Source organism: Crinia signifera, chromosome 8 (assembly GCF_055691185.1).
Source record: "Crinia signifera chromosome 8, ASM5569118v1, whole genome shotgun sequence".
Taxonomy (NCBI): Eukaryota; Metazoa; Chordata; class Amphibia; order Anura; family Myobatrachidae; genus Crinia; species Crinia signifera.
The window spans coordinates 29,815,715-29,838,623 of NC_139224.1; the positions used below are offsets into that span (position 1 = coordinate 29,815,715).

At 41.8% G+C, this 22,909-nt stretch overlaps 1 protein-coding gene across 17 annotated transcripts in view; it reads left to right on the forward strand.

The window, feature by feature from the left end:
- CADPS (calcium dependent secretion activator) overlaps positions 1 to 22,909 on the forward strand; it is a 388,847-nt gene that overhangs the window by 306,696 nt on the left and 59,242 nt on the right. For all 17 annotated transcript variants that reach the window (XM_083156060.1, XM_083156054.1, XM_083156062.1 and 14 more), the window contains one exon: positions 9,932 to 10,079. In XM_083156060.1, coding sequence (XP_083012186.1) covers positions 9,932 to 10,079 — 148 coding nt within the window. The remainder of the gene's footprint in view (positions 1 to 9,931; positions 10,080 to 22,909) is intronic.

Here is a 22,909-nt window from a genome sequence, read left to right on the forward strand (position 1 = left end):
CGTACAATTCAGATGCTTGCAAATGTAATTGCGACTTTTCGATCCGTTGGTTCAATAGGTTTAAAAGTTTGCAATGAGTTCTAAAACGTCATAGAAGTTCAAGTGACATTCAATCTGTCCAAATTTGAATGTAAAAACTCAAGCACAGTAATGTTAAAAGTTCCAATTAAAAAATATCTAAAAATTGGACTTAAGTCCAACAGGCAACATTTCTTTTAATGTATTTAATGTATTTAGAAACTGCAGTCACGATATTAGAAATTTCACTTTTCATTTTGCCATTTAAGGGCACTATGGCTGTAGCAGTTGAACCACACCGGACTAGCCGATTGTACTTCAAAGAATACATTTGAGTGGCACATGGTCTGTGGTCTTTATAACACATTTAATGTAGCTTCTACACAAGAGGGGAAGATGTTACTAGTCCTTCTGGACTTTCCATTTTGCCCACTTCTTAAGTCAGATTTTAGTCTCAATGAAGTAAAACAAATACCTTCAACAGATAACTTCCAACCGCTCTAGCCTATCTACTGTATATGAGAACTCTTACCCATTGTCATGATTGGGAATTAATCACTGGCCAGTGATATGTCCGATCACTGTGTATGTGGCCACAGCAATTCCATGATGCTTACATAGTCCCCAATGTTGAAGAGATGCAGATATGTCCCTTTTTGTTATACCTTTTAGGGCATATTTATCTAAGGGATATTGGTGGGAACGCCTCTGAAAACAGCCATTTCTTCTGGGATATTCACAAAAACGTTGTCTATTTAAAAGCATTTATTTTTCGTTCACAAAAGTTACCCCCCTTTCATTTGAAATTTACCAACCTGGCCTGGTAGCTAATGCCATATTCAAATGGCATTAATCATTGTAGACTAGGCTTAACATCTCTGAATTTTGAGTGAGCGGATCCAAATTACTGCTAGCACATGCACAGAGGTCCATTCTTACATTTAGTTATTCTTAATGTCTTATTGCTGCAATATGCATTGATACTAATTTATAATTATCGAAACCAACTCCTGTTAAATGGGTAATATATAAGTAGATGAAAATGAAGCATTAAAATATACATTTAAACATCCAAAAATATAATTTTTCAAAACTCATTGTTTACAGTATCTGTGCATTTGTCCCTCACTCCCATTGTCCTTCATTGAAAAGCTTAGCTGTAGTAACATTGTAACCTGTATGCTTGGGGGTCACACCTATACCTATGAGAGTGCAATCTAGGCTGACCAGGGTGGACGACTCACTTTACTTCTAGCCATTAGCCCAGAATTGGTGTTGCCTATTTTGACCATTACATTGCAAGACTACTGCGACAGAATCCTGCATAATATCCTCTTACAGCCACAGATGTAAGCTCTGGGACTCATGCTGAGTTACTTTCTCCAGGCAATGCATTCGGAATTTTCTTTGCCAAAAAAGAAATCTGGCATAATGTCTTCAGAAAAATTATTACTGCACCCTCAAAGAGAGGACATACAAATTGCAATTAAAAATTATAGTGTCACCTGTGAGAATAATAATAAGTTTTTACGCTATTCAAAATAGTTACTCAAGTATGTCTTCAACGGTGACCAATATTCCCCACTGTAGGTTTTGTGTTCTGCCGTGTTGAATATATGGCGGATGCTCTAAAAATATCTGATTTCACAGTCTACTATACAATAGACATTAGTACAATATACAGAATGCCAAGATCCATCGAACCTCCTGTGCATCTCCGTAAAAGCTTACATCATGGCTTGCACAGCCAAACACAGAATAGCAAAAATAGGCTCATGCCTGATAAGTGCGTTTGTCATTCTAATAAGTGCGTTTGACTGATACATAAATCATATATTTGTCGGGGGGTGGATAACTCTTTTTTAAGATTTTTTTTTTTGTATTGGAAATAAATAATAAATCTTTCAGTCAACAAACATGCAAGTGGCACAGCAGAACTGCGTAATGAAAAGGCTAGCCGTAAACTGCTATTTTTGCCCTTGTGAATTTTCGTTGCTAAAGTTCTCATACCGTTTATTTGACCTCTTAAGATAAATGGTAATTTGTGTTTTTATCAGCCCCCTACAGCATTGTATTTTATTTACAGATAAGATTTAGTAATTAGTGTCCCCGTATTTTCAATGGCCCACAGCAGAAATATTTAATCTGTCATTTATCACTAAGTGGCTCAAGACGAGGCATGGTCCCTTTTAATACCTAATGGGCATTTTTCCATGCAGAAAAAGCAGACTAGGAAGATGTATTTAATATAGTTCTAAAAATATATAGCTATGACATGTTAATAAATAACTATATATATATATATATATATATATATATATAAAACATTTTCATTATACAAGTAATCTGCTTTATGAACATTTTTAATATTTAGTTGAATAGATGAGAGTAAATACAGAACCAGCAATGTTATTATTGCACTTCATAAAACGCAATTATCTAATTTATTTTTAAATATGTAAAAGTATGCAGACACTACAGGCTTTTTTTGTCTGCTGTCACAAATTTCCTTTTTTTCTTGAGGCATATTATGAATCTGATTTGTTAAGAATATCTGAAAACCTACATGATCATTATTGGCATCTAAGATGAAGACGGCAATCTAACCGCTTGGAACCTAATTGAATTTAATCGTGTTGGGCAGTTATCCGGCAGTGTAATTGTTTTTTTTTTTTGTAAATGGGAAATAAATTAAAAAGTTAAAGGAACACTAAATGTGTCCAACAAAATAGCACCAATGCAAATGTATATAATTTTGTAACTTTATTTTTTATTTCTAACCAGTTGCCATCTGTAGAATTGGTGGCGTTGGTGTCGTTAACTTTTAAAATATATTTTTTCTGCAATCCAACTGCACTATATATTACTTATTAAAAGTGCAATAAAACATTTTTAATTGAATTAGTAGTAGTTGTAATAATAATAAAATTAATAATATATTTGTTTTCTGACTTGGATTTGAGCTTCCAGTAGCAAGTTCATAAAACATCAAAACAAAATGACAAAAAAAAAATAACAAATTAGTACAAATCACAAAAAAAGAAAAAAATCTTTGTAGGAAAAAAAATATTTATTTTAGTAACGCTGTATTTTTTTCTTTACTGCCCCTCACTCTCATTGTTAAGTTTTAGTTGGACATTGCTACCCCCAATGATTCATTGGCTATAGTCACCACCAACTGTAGCCTTTTTTTAGGTAGCAAAGAACCCTATAGCTGGCAGAAACACGGCCATTTTTGCCAGAGGTAGGACTTTTGGGGGGCTTCATGAATAGACCCCTAAGCATTTACATAGATTAATGAACAAGAGTGTGCACCTAGACATACACTACCTGTATGAACCTATAGATATAACACACATATTTCTACTACATAAACTACTCTTATTGGCTGCAAGCTCAGGAGTGGGCCTTTGCTATCTGAATAGTAAAAAAATATATCATTTACTTCTATATAGTGTTTCAGTGGTATAAGAGCAGCAGTTTTTTATTTTAATTGTACTTTTTTTTTTTTGTTATCCATCAATATAAATGTATTATATAATCTAACACAGCTGTCGTGTTTCCTCTGTAAAGATGCGGACATTTGTAAGACTATAATGTCCACATACTGTAAACTTTTTATTTAGTTTTTTTTATTTCTTTTTTCCTCTTGTCGTGAAAGTCTGCATAGTCAAATACCTATAACTAAACAATGAGCATTGGGAAATGTACACCACCTTACACAGATGGTGTCTGTAGTCTTGGAATTACCAATAGAAAGTAGTGTAATCCATTTAGAATATAGAAATTTGATGACATTTTATTCCGGCGTATTGTGTCGTTATAATAATAGTGTGCTTTTAGCTTCAACATGTTGTTGAGATGAAGCTAAAACAGTGTTGTAAGTCAACCATAAGCAGCAGAAGAATGAATAGGTGCTCACAAAATACATTATATGTCACTTAATAGATGCTAAAATAATGACATAATACAGGAAATTAAAATGGTGATTCTGCAGTACGTGGTAAATGATCCCGTTGGCTAAAATTGACAGGACACCCGATACGATGACAGAGCTATAGATTACTGTTCCTCGTGAAAACTTTTTGAAGGCCATATCAGTCCCTAAAAAAGAACTGGTGGAAGTATAGATTACGTCTTGTATTCTGTGCTTGTTCTAGAAGTGTGTTCATTAGTATGTTTCAACGTTTTTTTCTTCTACGAGTTGTACAATGGGGCTGATTCAAATCAGCATGTCAAAATGATGATATACATACTAAAGCCTGTGCATTCACAATTGGTCCTGAGCATGTGAAGAACTGGTATGATGTCGCTCGCAGCCCTACCATAGCCTCAGCCTGATTAACATGCTACAGCATTCGGGGGGGGCAGAGAGGGACGGTAGTCAGGACCATTCTACAAAACAGAGAGGGGGGGTTGTCCCATTTTGAAGGCCTTCCCAGCCCAGTGTCTGCATCGTCGGACTTCCCAGACATGGTAGTGGGGTTACGAGAGTCTGAGTAAGCTTTGGCATATGCAGACTGACCGCAGGCCGGGATGATGATCCGGTGCTGTATCTTCAGACACAACACTTACTGTATATCGCAGATAATGGCTGGAGGTGTCAACTTCTTACAAATGCCTACAGCATTTAAATTTTACTTGTACAGTATTGTACAGCTGCTTCGTTGCAGCTGTTTAGTACCATTAACGTTGGAATCAGGCTCTATGTACATAAATTAGTGTACAGTACTCATAGCTCACCATTGTATTTCACTGTTGGCAAGTGCATAATATCCTGTTCATTAATCTTGGAGAATGCACATAGAGTTTTTTCATAATTTTGCCTTTCTGGCCCTGTGTTTAGTAGGCATGGGCGTGGCCAAACTGTATGGGTGTAGCCGCCACTGAAGGTTGTATTATTTCAGTAGTTCTTCCAAATTCCCCCTTATTCTTCTCTATTAGTTGCCTTAATCTCCAGGGGTATTTTTCTCATTTGTAATGAAGAACTCTAAATGGTATACCAGTATAACAAACCCTGGGAGAACGAGGCGCTTAGTGTGACCTGCCTAACCTGGTATAGGATGGAAGGAAATAGGGTTGTTCTAGTCACAGATTAAATAATGACCACTGCTTGGAATACGCAGCTACAATAATATACGCAATATAGCACATACACAATATAACACCACTCCTAATTAAGGATAAATACCATTCCATGGGGAACAAAATGCAAAACGTATCACATAGCAGTGCAAGTTTGTATTCTAACAATAATGAGCGTCCTATCAAACAACAAATAATATATTTATACCTCCGTGCTAATAGGAAAAAAAACTAGCTGGCCCATGCAAAATTTTTTGCATGCAAATAAATAAAATTGATTTTATAGCGAGGGTGGTAGTTTGTAGTAGGATGAAAGAAGAACCGGTTCATTTGTAGCTGAATGCATATCGATGTATTGAAAGAACTCTTTAGGCCGCAGCTTTGCGAGCAGGAATGTGACGCGGGCGGACAGTTTTCAGGCTTGTACTGAGGACCACAAGCACTCGTCTTGCTGCAGCTGCATAGAGTGCTGCGGCTCTGCTGCCAAATGCGACGCGGTGTGATGGGCTGGCCTCCAACTGGAGGCAGAGCTGCAGGAGCTATAAGTAGCTGAGTGGGCTCTGTTTTATCTGTCAGGTGGGGGGGCAGCAGTCTGGTAGCAGCACTGGCGGTAATGTACCAGTGCTGCTAGTCTTATTAGTGCATGGAATCCCCCATGTTTTTCATACAATGGGCGGGATGCTATATAGCAGAAATGCGGTAAAAACCCCGTTTTCGGGGTTTCTACCGCATTTCTATATGCTATATGGCGCCTCCGCAGTGTCAGCGCTGCGGAGGGAATCGCCAGCTAAAGCTGGCGAATCCCTGCAGAAGCCTATGGGCTTCTTACCGCAGCGCTGTTTGAGGGATCCGTCACGGATCCCTCCCAGCGTGCCCTGCGGCCGGCGCCGGGGTCTGCGCATGCGCAGATGGACTCCCGGGTCACAGACCCGGAAGTCCAGCGCCGGCACCGCATCGCAAGGGACAGCTCTTACCGCAAGAGCTGTCCCTTGCATGAATAACGGCATATGTTATAGCATATGCCGTTACTAATAATGCGGTAGCCGGCGATAATGGGCGCGGATGTTACAACATCCCGCCCACTGAGTGGTTAAGTATGAAGGGAGAAAAAGGGATCGTCAACAAAAATCACCTCCTAGAAATAATATATATGATTATATCTAGGCAGTGTTGGCTGGAGTTTAAGGGGGGTATTTAATCTCCCGCCACTATTCCCGACAGGGGGAAATAGTGGCGGGGCCCTATTCAATGCTGTCTTCCCTTGACAGCATTGAACAGGGATCTTGGCAGAATGGACCGACTTTAGAAGCAGTCAGGCCCAATCCCCCAGAATGGCTGGGGATTCTCGAGCTCCCGGCCGCAGCTCGACAATCCATGGCGGCCACGCCCCCTTTTTGGCATCCGGCAGGCGGGACATTGAATCCCACCTGCTGACAGGCCAGCCCAACAGTCAAGACCTGGGATTGAATATCCCTCTAAGTCTGCACATGTTTCAGCATGCGAGTCCTAATTGATAACTCTCAAAGACACGAGAATCAGATGCGAGGTTTGTGGATTTCCGTGGGATGTGACAGAGGTGTGGTTAAGCAGATGCGGGTACGCCACTTTCTTTATTTGACTTTCTAGACACATAAAAGTAATTGCTTATTTGTTGCATTGCAATCTTTGTACCTAAAGGCAGATATACTGTAGCATATGAGCCCTGGGGTTTTATTTTCTTAAGGCCAGATTTTGATTATTATTAATCAATCTGACATCGATAAAAGTCGTCTTCTAGTAATATACCCCCTGGAGTGTTAGCATGCATGGGTTATGCATGTGGCACTACCAGCTGCTGGACTACCAGAAGTGCCAGGGACACTACAGCTCATGTTACACCAGATGACAGTACACACAAAATAGTTCGAAACACTTTCTGCTTGCAGAATATTTATCTCTATTTAACGTATCATGAAACGGGCAGCATTAACCTGCTCTGAAGCCCTCTGTGCTGCTGTGCGGATGTAGCTTTTGAACCGTTTATAACACGAGGATTTGGGGAACCAGAACTGGTCTTGTACTCTTCCTACTTGATATATATATATATGTGTGTGTGTATATATAATTTATATCTATCATAGAGGGGTTCCCCACAGTGGCATTAGTGTCAGACACACCTACCCTAGTCTCCACATGCCGAAGCTTAAAGCCCAACTCGCTCTTGATCGATTCCATTTGCACCCTGAGTTTTCTTTGAAGTTATAGAGAGCAGATGGAGTCTTCATTGAGGCAATTAGTGCACCACAGGAAGCACGAGCCACCAGCTGCTCAGGGCTTGCATGTGCCCAGAATTAGCAAAGCACTTTCTAGGTAGTACCTCTGTCAGCAGGCTCCAGGCGCGTTACTGAGATCAGCCTGTGTCTGCAGTCTTATCAAACGCACCTATCTGAGTACTTCCCAGTAAGGTGTTAAACCATTAATTAAAGTTAAACTGGATAATTTAACTACTGTATGTTGTGGTGATTTTCATCTTGTGTTGCACATTTTAAATAAGAGGGTTCACTGTTTTTTGGCTTCCAAAACCATATACAAAAATCTGTAAAAACCCTTTCTAAAATGAAAGCTAGCATTGTACATAGCACACGATGTGCTGTTTGTTCTTTTTTTTGTGTAAGAGTTATAAATATGTTATTTTAAAAAATATTTATTTTTTTCATTTGGAAACCTTTTTGTTGGTATTTAAAAAGAAATCCATGTAAATGGAAACACAAACGTGTGTTTTTTTTCTTAAATAGTGTTTGGCTAACAATTAAAATATAATGATCAATGTGTTGCTCGCCGCCTACTTGCAGCGGAGGAAGACATTTTGTGGGCTGAATGCAGTGTATCATTTTAATGTGCTATTGGGTGAGTGACTGCAGCATGAAGCAAAAAAGTTCCTGCTAAATAGATTATTGGACCATGGGCCTAATTCAGCTAAAGTTTTGCAATGCCCACTTGACGCCCCCCTGCTGGCTCTCAGACTGTGGTCGCATTTTCCTGAATGCGACCACAGTTTCAACTCACAAAATGGCTGCCCCCATTGTTCTTTATAATCCTTATTACAGCAACATTAGCGAGCACTAAAACATATATATATATATATATATTAATATACACACACACAGTAGCACTGGGTCTCTTATGCAGAAATCTGAAACTAGAACAATACATAATGGCTGCTATTTTGCGATAATGTCTTACACACCAACATGATCCCCTAAGTCACTCTGAGGAGCAAAGTTTTGTTGCAGGGCATTCTTATTAAACTTTGTTTACTATTAAACAAGCATCACCTCTATACAGAAGCGGAACTACCACTTGCAGTGCACTGGAGGCCCTGATGACTAAGGGGCCCACTGCTACCCAAACCCGTAATGAGTTATCCCTGGCCCTCCCACCATTTTGAGCAATGTTGAATGAATGGCCCAATGCACAGAGCAGAGTGGGCCCCACTGCCTGAGGGACCGGGCCCTTACCTTATAGCGGCAGGAATGACCTTGTGTTCCGGACTGATAGAGTCCTGCCACCTATCAGCGTTGATGATCACAGTCACATGCTGCCTCTAATTAACAAACTGCTGTATATTTATTCTAATTCACTTCTGTCTGTGAATTAAAAACAGCTCACAACCTGTGTAATTGGCACTGCCAGAGTATAGTATGCCGAGTGCCAAACTGGGGAAAGCCAAGGGGTCGGGTCCTGTCAAAGACAGAGCAGGGGCCACTGTGTTCAGGCCTCCACCAAGCTATATGCCCCCTTTTATCCGCACTGTGCAGGACATTGTACTTGTAACTGCCTACCCCTGTCACCCACTCTTTCTCCTTGTCACACTCTGCCTCCCCCTGCCTTACACTGTCACCCTCTTCCTCTCCCTGTCACCGACTGCTGTGCTGCATATTGTGAACTTGGGTTGGAGGCAGGAGGGGCCTAAATAATATTATTACACCTGGGCCCACAACCCACAAGCTCTGCCACTGCCTCTATGTCCCGTCTGCCCCTCAGTCTTTGTGCTCTTTGTTACTCTTCATAGTTCCTCCCACCTCCATGTGCTAGTCGCAGCACTTCTTCATCAATTGTCGGCACCATAATGCTGGTCACATTGTCATCGGGCGAGAGAAAGTTTAGCCTTAATGGCCCAGCACCCATTCAAATCTTCCTGCATTTTACTTTGTAGCATCTAACTGTATAGTACATTTTCTGGTAGGAAATCAAGATACATGTATGTATGTGTATGTGGTGGTGGTGGGGGGGGGTTGGAGTGTATTTTCTATCAGCAGACAGTTTTATTATATATATATATATATATATATATATATATATATATATATATATATACAAGCTCCAATAGACCGGCACACTCACTCTGCTCCCACGCTGGAGAATACTCTGCTGGGTGCCCGCACTAAAATGATTCATACAAACACTGGTGGATGGTGCAGCACTCCCCGCAATTTATGACAGTAAACGGGTTTAGTAAGCACTGGTGGATGGTGCAGCACTCCCCGCAATTCATGACAATCCACACAGTTAGGGTCATGGTGGGAATCAAACCCACGACCTCAGTGCTGTGAGGCAGTAATGCTAACCATTACACCATCCGTACTGCCGTACTGCTTACTAAACCCGTTTACTGTCATGAATTGCGGGGAGTGCTGCACCATCCACCAGTGTTTGTATATATATATATATATATATATATATATATAATGCATTTGAATTCATTTATGTTTATTAATTATCATTTTGCAAAATTCGTTGATCCAGTTCGGCATTTCTGTGATATATGTTTCTTACTATTTTTCAACAGAACTAGAATTGCTTTTGAGGTGAAGTTGCAGAAAACCAGCCGGTCGACGGACTTTCGGGTGCCTCAGTCCATCTGCACTATGTTTAATGTAATGGTTGATGCGAAAGCACAGTCGATGAAGCTCTGCAGTATGGAGATGGGACAAGAGGTAACACTTCATGCTGTGCTCGATTCATTGTCATTTTCTAATTAAACCACAGATGGAGCAGTGATCTTTTCCAGTGCTGTATGAATCACTTCAAAGGCTTTTTGTAATCGGCGAGGTTCTCTGAGAAGCATGCCAGGGTTTTAGGTATTTTTCTGTGGTGCACTGAACTGGTAGTCAGATATGTATCACATTTGGCTTCTTTTCCGACCTGGTTTTTCTTCTTTTTTTCTGTTTCCAAGGCATAACCTTGTATTGTTGGAAGCACAAGCTAATTTGTAATCATTATGCACCAAAGACGATTGGTCTGATTTAGACTGGGGGCCACATGTACTAAGCTTGAAAAGTGATAAAATGGAAAATGATAAACCACCAGCCAATCAGCTACTACCTGCCATGCCACAGGCTGTGTTTGAAAAATAACAGTTAGGTGCAGGGCTGGATTAAGCCTTCGGGGGCCCGGGGTCACTTTAGACAGGGGGGCCCCCTCCCACTTGTCATTACTGCAAAGGCAGTATAAACTTGATCAATGGGTATATATATATATATATATATATATATATATATATATATATATATAAAATACCACATGAAAAGCCTGTGTTTGTCCCTCTGTATCTTACTCTGTAGGAGCCCTGACAGGCTCAGCGCTGCCTCTAATGCAAAACCCTCCCATGATGAGGTAGATGCTGCTGCTGCCCTCCATGTGACTGAGAAGCATATGAGCTCCACCAAGCAGAGCTCAGCAAAAGCCTCTCAACCTCTGATCTCTTGTGCAAAGTTTCATGGGACAGTCATCTATCATGGGACTGCACACTTGTGCAGTCAGTGTGCCTTTGCTCCCGATGCTCAACACCATTAATCATTGTCACATTGGCAGATAGGTGAAGTTGAAGCACCACTCCACTCCCATGCACAAAACCTTTAGCTAAAAAAAATGGTACTTATGTATTATCTGGGCTGCCGATTTTTTGATTGTATGCCTTAACTTAAGGCATACAATCAGATGCGATGCGATATTGCATCGCATCGCATACGACCATATCGCATGCGATGCGATGACCCGATTTTTCCATAGGATTCAATGTTAAAATGGACTGAGTCCATTTTAACATGGAATTCAATGGGAAAAAGGGGTCCTTTTCATACCCCTACTATCCAAGTGGGCATGGAGTTGGATATAAACCTGTGGCGAGCGTAGCGAGCCACCGAGCCCGAAGCGTGGCGAGCGGACGGTATTCTGTGTCCCCTCGCGGGGCTCGCTACGCTCGCCACGCTTCGGGCTTGGTGGCTCGCTATGCTCGCCACAGGTTTATATCCAACTCCATGCCCACTTGGATAGTAGGGGTATGAAAATGACCCCTTTTCCCATTGAATTCCATGTTAAAATGGACTCAATCCATTTTAACATTGAATCCTATGGAAAAATCGGGTCCATCGCATCGCATGCGATATGGTCGGATGCGATGCGATGGACCCGATTTCAAAATCGGCAGCCCAGTTAGTACATAAGTACCAAAAAAAAAATATATATATATATATATATGTATATATATATTTTTTTTTTTTAAATACATGCCAACAACCCCTTAATCTGGCCCTGGTTAGGTGCAGATTGATTGGTGGATTATAACTCTCCATTTTATCACTTTTCAAGGCTTAGTACATCTCGCTGATCAGTTAGCCACCACCCTCCCAGAATAAAATCCCGCCCATGGGCAAGGCTGCGAATGGCATTGCAGCCTTATGTAAATCTGCAAATACATTTACAATCACCCACCATCGAATAATTGCTACCGTGTGTGCAGTGTTTGCAACTGGCTTGTCGGGCACGGCGCTGACCTGAAACATCATCCCTTATAATGGCTGGGGCCATCTTTGTTTTTCCTTGACACTCCCTAGATATCGCCAGGTACCACCCCCAAATGTTGGCCGACTGTCAATCTCCCTGCAGATGGACATTGACAAACAGCCGACCTAGGGTTTTATCCTATGGAACAGTTTATGAATAATGTATATGCTGTAGATATTGTAGTAGCAGTTATGGTTTGAATTCAGAATGTCGACATGATTTGAATGTTGTCATACAAAATATCAACATGGCCTGGAAGGTCAAAAGGTGAAAATGTAATTCAACATGTTGACATGGTTAGGAAGTCAACATAATGAAGGTATACGTCCATTAGGTCAACACACCTAAGGTCGACAGGCATTGGGTCGACCACTGTAGGTCGATATGGCCTTAGGTCGACACCGGAAAAGGCCAACATGGGTTTAGGTGGACAGGGTCATTGGTTCTACACAACCATTAGGTCGGCATGGGGAAGGTCTACATTGAAAAGGTCGACGTGGGTTTTGCACCTTTTTTTAGCTGGCATTTGCCGACACGTGAAATTTCATGCCCTACCATCCACTAGGGCGTGGAGGGAGAATAAAATAGTGTTACCGAAGCATGGCGAGAGGATGCGGTGCACCAATACGGTGCCGACGTCAGTTCAGGACAAAACAAAACTTGAAAAATCCATGTCGACCTAATGCTTGTGTCGACCTAATGACCCTGTAGGCATAAGCCTATGTCGACCAATCCAGGTGTCGATCTAAGGCCATGTGGACCTTCAGTGGTTGAACCAATGCACGTTGAACTTCCTGTGGTCCACCTTATGACCCATACCCATACTGAATGTGGCCTTCAAACTATGTCAACATTCTGATGTCGGCGTGATGAATGTCAACATTCAGAATCTTGGTGCATTATACCACGCCTGTGGTTACTGCTTTTGAGCATTGGTTGATGACCAGTTAGTTACTAGAGCAATTCTATCTAGCTGTTGCTTATCAACAACTGGTTTGGTCAACATTGCTTTTGTCTGTATGAAGCATTGAGAGACTGTTAGCTCCTGACTTATATCTTGTTTCATTGACGTATAATTATCAAACAATACATCTCACTTTCATCTGTGTGATTTGTTTCTCTGTTCCATAAGTTGCACCCAGCGTCTCTACGTCTCTGTGACGCCACAGACAATGCAGTTCCTAGATTGCTGAAGACTTTCTGTCTGGCTTAGGCTTGGTTCTGGGATATGTCATACCTGGCGACTTTTGAAGGATGAATTATTCCTATACATCGATGCTATTGTACAGTCATTTGTTAATGTTAACGGTTGTGTGATTCAACTGTATAGTAATTCTACACTTTTTTGAAATGCTGTAATTATGAACAATACATACAATCTCATATTATCTGCTGTCTTTTTCCTTCCTCCGGTCTGAGTAAGGAATTGTAACAGGTGCCTACTGAGGGGAAAAAAAGTAGATTTGACTCTAAAAAAAAAAAAAAATTCAAAGGCGTTGTTAGAAAAACAATATTTTTCCTATAAAAACACTGTTGTTTTCTTTATTATTTATTTATTGAATTTTAAGCAAACATATGAGTTATAGGAAAAATATCCGAAAGAAGTATAAGGGGGTATCCAATTAGTACTGTAGCACTACTTTTTGGGTCATATTGGGCTATTCAATTCTAGCCTATTTCTTCAGCCAGAAAAGGACACATTCCCATAACACACGGGATGTGGGACCCATGTGCTCTCTAACAAAAACATTTCTCTAAAGGTGCCTATACACTAGTAAGATTTATCTTCAGATCTGGCTGGTTGGAACAAAAACATGGTTATGGATGATTGACATTTTGTCAGTTTTCCAGGATTTCCAAGCAAATGGTCAACTGTCATTTGCTCTCATCCATAACCATGTTTTTGTTCCAACCAGCCAGATCTGAAGATAAATCTGCGTGTGTATGGCCACCTTAAGGGGTTCAGAATGATTTTCAGACAGTCAAAATCCCGAAGGTCAAAATCCTTACAACTATTGGCCAATGGTCAAAATACTGACAAGATCAAAATTCCAATAGGGTCAAAAAGCCGACACTACGGTAGTTACTTGTTTAGTTTCACGGCAGCGCTGATAACCTAGCTTACGCTGCTGCCGTGAAACTCAAGTAAGGCAGCCGTTGGGCTGATCTTAGCTTTGCTCTGCTGCCGGCGCTACGCTGATAATGTATCTTAGAGAAGTAAGGCAGCCGGTGGCGTGCTGCCAAGATTCAAACATAGCGTAGCGTACAGTTGTCGCCGTGAAACTAAGCAAGTACCACAAGAATTTTTTAGAGATATGCTTATATCTTTGTAAATCCTAGTACACATTACAATACTGGGCCCTTTTGGTCTATGTAAATAATTAGCTAATAAAATGAGTTAGTTAATTAGTTAATAAAATTATAACATGCTTATGCGACCAAAAAAAAAATCGTGCCAAGGGAGACTTAATTTGTGACTCCCCTGGGCATTTTTTAAACTTTTTGATGGCTTTTTAGTTACTATGCACGCATTCAGTTTTCCCTCGTTGGTCCAGATGCATTGCATTGTGGGATAACATGTTCTGCCTTGTAAATGATTGCCCCTTTAAAAAAACCTCAGAAATCCGCCGGAATCCCGCATGGCCTTCACTGCAAGATCTATCCCGTTGTATGACTAATATAGATTATTGTGGTATCCTAGGGGTACTGTACAGTAGACATCTGATCGGTAATTTTTTTTTACTAATATAGTTATTGACTTATCAGTATATGGATAGTTAAACATGTTTCTCCAATACGTCTCATGCAATGCTTTTATCCCAGTGCTGACGTGATTGGCTAGATGCTGAGATCACATGACTGTTTTTCCCTATAAATCAGACTTCCCCTCTCAGGAATTTCGCAGTCCATCCAGGGTCCAGTATAGCACCTGGGTGTGATTTGACTTTTTGTGCCCATTGCTCAACCTGTTAGACCTAGAAAAAGACTTTTCGATATGTCAGTTATGTCTCAACAAGCTACATGGAACGTACACAGGGGGGGGGGGAGTGTCACTCAAATTAACAGGGAACCAGCCGCACTTACAAACGTGTTGTGTGAAGCTGTTCTGAGGTAATCTAGCATAAGTGCCATGGAAAGTGACAGTTGCTGTGGTATGGTATTTTTAAAGGAAAGCTGAGTTGATAGACACATGGAACACATGGAAATTATCAGTGCATAAGTTACTGTCTCACACCGAACTATTTTATAAACTAACTTTGCAAACTGCTGGCTTTTATTTTAGTCTACTGTTTTGACCCAGTACTGGTAGAATGTGGGAGTGAAAATCCGAAAGCTATGTAGCAAAGTTATATTATGTATTTTAATATTACAAAAATGACAGAACACTTAAGCCTAAACCTTGATTTACTTATCAAAGAGCCTCTGATATAATTAGCAAATGTGTTCTAGATTCGTAACCTTGTTGGTACCAGAGGTATTGGCGATAAAGGTTTGACCAAGGCGGAATTGTTTTTTTTTCTACGGATTGTCTGTACTTTGCTGTCTGTACTGCATAACCATATTGAGAAATATACTAAAGTCTCCTTATCTAAAGTAGACAAAAATCAACGTACAACATTGTAGTCATCGCTACAGTGCAAAATTTGTATTTATATAATGGCATGGTATAATGACCGTAAACGCAGAAAAGAGGATTGGACTCATTACATCACCAGCGTAACCACTCACTTAAATTACTTCTGTCACAGCACCATTTCCAACACATCTAAATGTAAAATAATAGCAGGAAGAGACAGAAATAGAGTACATCCCTGCCTCACTGATAGTGGCACATCCCTGCCTCACTGACAGCGGCACATCCCTGCCTCACTGACAGCGGCACATCCCTGCCTCACTGACAGCGGCACATCCCTGCCTCACTGACAGCGGGACATCCCTGCCTCACTGACAGCGGCACATCCCTGCCTCACTGACAACAGCGCATCCCTGCCTCACTGACAGCGGCACATCCCTGCCTCACTGACAGCTGTACTTTCCTGTCTCACTGACAGCGGCACATCCCTGCCTCACTGACAGCAGCACTATCCTGTCTCACCGACAGCGGCACATCCCTGCCTCACTGATTTAAACAGAGTTAGGTGAATAAACAGCCTTACAAATCTATCAATTTTGTCAAGTGCATAACACATTGCTACAGTATATGATGATTAATATACTTTTATCAGTGTAATTAGACAGTTACTTTTATCAGTGTAATTAGAATGATGAAACCAGATAACTATTACAATATACAAGACTGACATTTTGTTTTGCACTGTCTGGAAAATAATTAGCATCACATTACATGTTACAGCTGGAAAGTTTTGATGTTTATTGGAAGAATTGGATCTAACGGTCCAAGAAAATGTTCATTGTATCGTTTAGTAGTTGCTAGCAGATGAATTGTTTCATCACACAAAATAGTGGTCTCTGCTCTGGCAATGCACTATTCACATGGTAGCCTCTACTCTACCTATGCACTATTCACATGGTAGCCTCTACTCTGCCTATGCGCTATTCACATGACATCCTCTACTCTACCTATGCACTATTCACGTGGCAACCTTTACTCTGCCTATGCACTATTCACATGGCAGCCTCTACTGTACCTATGCACTATTCACATGGCAGTCTGTACTCTACCTATGCACTATACACATGGCAGCCTCTACTCTGCCTATGCACTATTCACATGGCAGTCTGTACTCTGCCTATGCACTATTCACATGGTAGCCTCTACTCCGCCTATGCACTATTCACATTGCAGCCTCTACTCTACCTATGCACTATTCACATGGCAGTCTGTACTCTACCTATGCACTATACACATGGCAGCCTCTACTCTGCCTATGCACTATTCACATGGCAGTCTGTACTCTGCCTATGCACTATTCACATGGCAGCATCTACTCTGCCTACTCACTATACACATGGTAGCCTCTACTCTGCCTATGCACTATACACATGGCAGCCTCTACTGTACCTATGCACTATTCACATGGCAGCATCTACTCTGCCTACTCACTATACACATTGTAGCCTCTACTCTGCCTATGCACTGTTCACATGGAAGCCTCTACTCTGCCTATGCACTATTCACATGGCAGCCTCTACTCTACCTATGCACTATATACATGGCAGCCTCTACTCTGCCTCTCCACTATTCACATGACAGCCTCTACTCTGCCTATGCACTATACACATGACAGCCTCTACTCCACCTATGCACTATTCACATTGCAGCCTCTACTCTACCTATGCACTATTCACATGGCATCCTCTACTCTGCCTATGCACTATGCCCATGGCATCCTCTACTCTGCCTATGCGCTATTCACATTGCAGCCTCTACTCTACCTATGCACTATTCACATGGCAGCCTCTACTCTACCTATGTACTATTCACATGGCATCCTCTACTCTGCCTATGCGCTATTCACATTGCAGCCTCTACTCTACCTATGCCCTATTCGCATGGTAGCCTTTACTCTACTTATGCACTATTCACATGACAGCCTCTACTTTGCCAATGCACTATGCACGTGGCAGCCTCTACTCTGCCTATGCTCTATTCACATGGCATCCTCTACTCTTCCTATGCGCTATTCACGTGGCAGCCTCTACTCTACCTATGCACTATTCACATGACAGCCTCTACTCTGCCAATGCACTATTCACGTGGCAGCCTCTACTCTACCTATGCACTATTCACATGGCAGCCTCTACTCTGCCAATGCACTATTCACATGACAGCCTCTAATTTGCCAATGCACTATTCACATGGCAGCCTCTACTCCGCCTATGCACTATTCACATGGCAGCCTCTACTCTGCCTATGCACTATTCACATTGCAGCCTCTACTCTGCCTATGCACTATTCACATTGCAGCCTCTACTCTGCCTATGCACTATTCACATGGCAGCCTCTACTCCGCCTATGCACTATTCACATGGCAGCCTCCATCCTTTTTGGGGGGAGATGAACTAACCCTTGAATGGGGATCAGCTCCCAACTGTCATGTTTCAGGCTCTGGGGCAGATGTATTAAACCTTAACAATAATTCAAGTGTGATAAGGAGAGATAAATGTCCAGCCAATCAGCTCCTTACTGACTTTTTTCAAACACAGCCTATAACATGGCAGTTAGGAGGTGATTGGCTGGACGTCTATCTCTCTTTATCACTCTTGCATTTATCTCTTGTTAAGGATTAATACATCTGCCCCTCTGTTTGAAAAATGGCAGTTATGGGTTGATTGGTTAGTATTGTATCTCTCTAAACCAGGCATGTCCAACGTTGGCCCTCCAAATGTTTTGAAACTACACATCCCAGCATGCTTTGCAATAGTTTTAGCATTCTCTAATAGCAAAACTGTGGCAAAGCATGCTGGGATGTGTAGTTTTACAACATCTGGAGGGCCAACGTTGGACATGCCTGCTCTAAACTTTATCATTCTCCAAGGCTAAGTACATCTGCCCCTTAGTGTTTTCCATATTGTAATATACTCTAATAAAATATATTTATAAGAGTATTAATTAAAGATTAGCATGACAATGTATTTGGCATACTTTGGTACATCAACTTTTTCTGCGGTAAGAGTTTTTATCCTTTATGGAAATTTTTTGAAATGAAGAGTTATATTTACTGTTCCGCAATTGTCTGTACTGTAGGGAAAAATGTCAAAATCTTCAATGATCATAAGGTAGAGAAAACATTTTGTAATGGGTCTACAGTTAGCATTGTCAATGTATAAGAATCAAGTCTTCATCACATTAGCTGTCTCTGAATAATGTTTAGAATTACATTTTGCTTATTACACCCCAGCTGCAGATCTCAGTAATAGCTGTGTCCAACGTCTATGTTTATTTACCCATTTTTATTCGCCAATTGTAGTTAACTCTATGTGAAACAAAAAAATGCTGTAAGATGGGAAATTGTTTTAAACCATCTGAGGTTGATAAATAGATCATTTTGCCTGGCATCGAATTATGAAGACTGAAGGTGCCCATACACGTTACAATTATTGTATACAATATTGTATACAATATCACATCTCATCGCATATCGGTTTTGCAATGAGATCAGATGAGATGAGATCTAGTACAAAAAGTATGTGTTGCACATACTTTTTGTATTAGATCTCATCTCATCTTATCGCAAAACTGAGATGCGATGAGATGCAATATTGTATACAATAATTGTACCGTGTATGGGCACCTTTAATAAATTGCATCATTTTGAAATATTTACAGATCACCAACATGCCAAACCAAATCCGCAATGGTAATTCTATTGCTGACTTGTAACTTAATTCAGTGGTTCTCAAACTGAACAGCTAACGTTTTAGGTGCACAGGAGCAGTCCGTACTTACTAGTGCTTTTTACAAGATCCACAGGTGAAGCTAATTATTTCACTTTATGAGCTGTTTGGGGTCCTGAGGACCGAGTTGAGAAGTAATGGGTGACATTCTATGTGTAGCGGTAAAAACTGCATGATTTTTACCGCACCTAATCGTACTTTTGTAAATCGCAAGATTGGGCCGTTTTTCGCATATTTAATGAGATGCGAAAAACGGCAAATAGTGCGAATAGGTGCGATTTCTTTAGTCCTGAAAATGTGCGATTTTCAGGTCTGAAAATCGCACATTTGCAGGAAATCGCAATTTAAAAAAAAAACAACAACTGCGCGGGGTCCCCCGCCAGAGCATAACCAGCCCCAGGCTCATTGAGCCGGTGCTGGTGACATAAAATCACGGTCCCCGACAAATAGGGGTCCCCTTGATTTAATGAAACCAGCACCAGGCTCAAGGTCCGGCGCTGGTTCCAAAAATACGGGGGACAAAATGACTAGGGGTCCCCCGCATTTCAAGAACCAGCACCAGACCCAACCAGCCAGCAGGGTAATGCCACAGCCGGGGGACACTTATTATATAAGGTCCCGCGGCCAAAGCATTATCCCCCTGGCTGGTCAGCATGGGCAGGGGTCCTGGGGAAGTGGGGACCCCCCCAAAGAAGGGATCCCCCCCCCCTCCAGGACTTACCAGCCCATGCTGAAAGTCCGGGGCTGTCCCCGATGCCCCTGGGCGGTGGGCATCGGGCTGATGAAACGTGTAAAAAAAGAATAAAAGGTACTTGTTTCCTAGCACGGCCACCACGATTTCTATCGTGGTGGTCGTGTTGGAAAAAATCGTGTCGGTCGCATCGGGTGCATACCAAAACGCACACGACGCGACCGACGCGATGTACCCGATTTCTCCATAGGCTTCAATGTTAAATTATTTTAACATTGAAGCCTATGGAGAAATCGGGTCCATCGTGTCCATAGGCTTCAATGTTAAATTTTTTTAACATTGAAACTGAGTCCATTTAACATAGTAAAAAAATGCTAAAATGGCCAATATGGGCCATTTCTCATTGGGTATGGCCCCGTCATGTGTGTAAAAAATAATGGCCCCCCATTGTGTCCGCCACCCCCACGATTGAAGCGAACCCGAAGCGTGGCGAGCGCAGCGAGCCCGCGAGGGGCGGCGGTGCGCGTCCTCCGACCTTTTCATTCCCCTACTATCCACGTCGGCGTGGAGTTGAGAATAGATTAGTGTGGCGAGCGCAGCGAGCCACCGAGCCCGAAGCGTGGCGAGCGCAGCGAGTCCCGCGAGGGGACGCTGATACCTTCACAGATCCCTGCGTCCCGTCGCGGGCTTCACAGGTATCAGCGTCCCCTCGCGGGGCTCGCTGCGCTCGCCACGCTTCGGGCTCGGTGGCTCGCTGCGCTCGCCACACTAATCTATTCTCAACTCCACGCCGACGTGGATAGTAGGGGAAGGAAAAGGTCGGAGGACGCGCACCGCCGCCCCTCGCGGGCTCGCTGCGCTCGCCACGCTTCGGGTTCGCGTTAATCGTGGGGGTGGCGGCCACAATGGGGGGCCATTATTTTTTTACACACATGACGGGGCCATAGCATATGAGAAATGGCCCTTCTTCGGCCTTTTCCCATTTTTTTATATGTTAAATGGACTCAGTTTTAATGTTAAAATAATTTAACATTGAAGCCTATGGACAAATCGGGTCCATCGCATAGGCTTCAATGTTAAATATTTTAACATTGAAGCCTATGGGGAAATCGTGGGCATCGCGGACATCGTGTGCCTTAACTTTAAGGCACACAATGCGACGCGATGCCCACAATTTCCCCATAGGCTTCAATGTTAAATATTTTAACATTGAAGCCTATAGGGAAATCGTGGGCATCGCATCGTGTGCCTTAAAGTTAAGGCACACGATGCCCGCGATTGTGGACGTGATAAGAAACAAGTACCGAATAAAAACTATTGTCTTATACTGTAGAACTATGAGTCCCAGCAAGCCTACCCCGCATGCTGGGACTTGGAGAACCACAAGTCCCAGCATGCGGGGCATTAAAGGGCCCGCTGGCACTTGTAGTTCCACAGTACAAGAAATAGTTAAATAAAACACACACTGACACCCAGAAAAATAAACGTTTAATACATCCACAGCCCACACATACTGATACTTACCTACCTTGAGCCCGTGGGTCAGTCCCTGGATCCGGGGTCCGGGGCTCCAGGGCTGAAGAGTCTGGTTCCGGGGCCTTGGTCCTGGTTCCGGGGCTGGTCCGGGGCTCCTGGGCTGAAGAGTCCGGTTCCGGGGCCTTGGTCCTGGTTCCGGGGCTGGTCCGGGGCTCCTGGGCTGAAGAGTCCGGTTCCGGGGCCTTGGTCCTGGTTCAGGGGCTGGTCCGGGGCTCCTGGGCTGAAGAGTCCGGTTCCGGGGCCTTGGTCCTGGTTCCGGAGCTGGTCTGGGGTCCGGGGCTCCTGGGCTGAAGATTCCGGGGTCCTAGATCTGTAGTAATCCAAAGGGGTACCTGAGGAAGGAAATCCTACTCACCTGGTCCCCGGCGACGACCCCGGCATCTTCAGCTCATCTCCTCAGACTGATTCTATTGGCCGCCTAGCAGCTAATCAGGAGCCGACTTTCTCGAACGATTTCGGCCGTTTTTGCGAAAAGAATCGCGAAAAAAAAAAAATCTCATTCCATAGAATGTCACCCAATGTGTCAATTTAACCATTTTTTCTGCATATACACACATTCATGATACACACATATTGCTAAATCAAATAATCCACGTTTCGGTACCTTTATTGCACCTTTTTCAAGATCAGCAAAACCAATAGATATATATGATAGATTTATTTATATTTAATAAAAATCATATAAGTGTATACTTTATATAGTGAGAGCACAAAACATATAGGGAACTTTAGCCTGAATTATGTCAGTTACTTTTAACAAATACATTGTGGATGTTGCATTGCACTTAAATAATTATTTATATTTGTTCATTGAAAAGAATTTTAAAAATAATTTGAAAATCGAACGTTTTCCAGCAGAATCATTCTAATCTACTGTATATTTATTCCTGCACCTTTTTGGATCGCTTCACGGATAACAGATTATATATATTTTTTTTTTACATAGAATCTGCTGATAATTATTCATATTTAACATATTTCGAAACACAATTTGTCCAGAATTAATGTGTTCATTTAGCAACTGTATAAAACTATGCAGCATTTTATTTTCTCTTCTTAATTAATACATCTAATGTGTTTATAGTCGGCTCAGCTAGATGCCTATATTGATTTTTTTTTGGGAAAATAATTTGCAGATACATAATTACATAAATAAGCAAAGATCAAGATACATCCTCATTTTCTCTATTAACGTTGTAGCCAAGTCAATTCTGCCTTTGAAGCTACAGATAATAAATGTATCTTGCATTTATTATTCCGCACAGAAATTCCCAAGGAAGCATTTAATTGAAAATCATCTGTATGATATGCCTGTCAATACATTTCACACTGTATTATTTTGCACACTTCTAGTCATTATCATTTTCCTAAACCCATAATTTATCAACTGTAAGA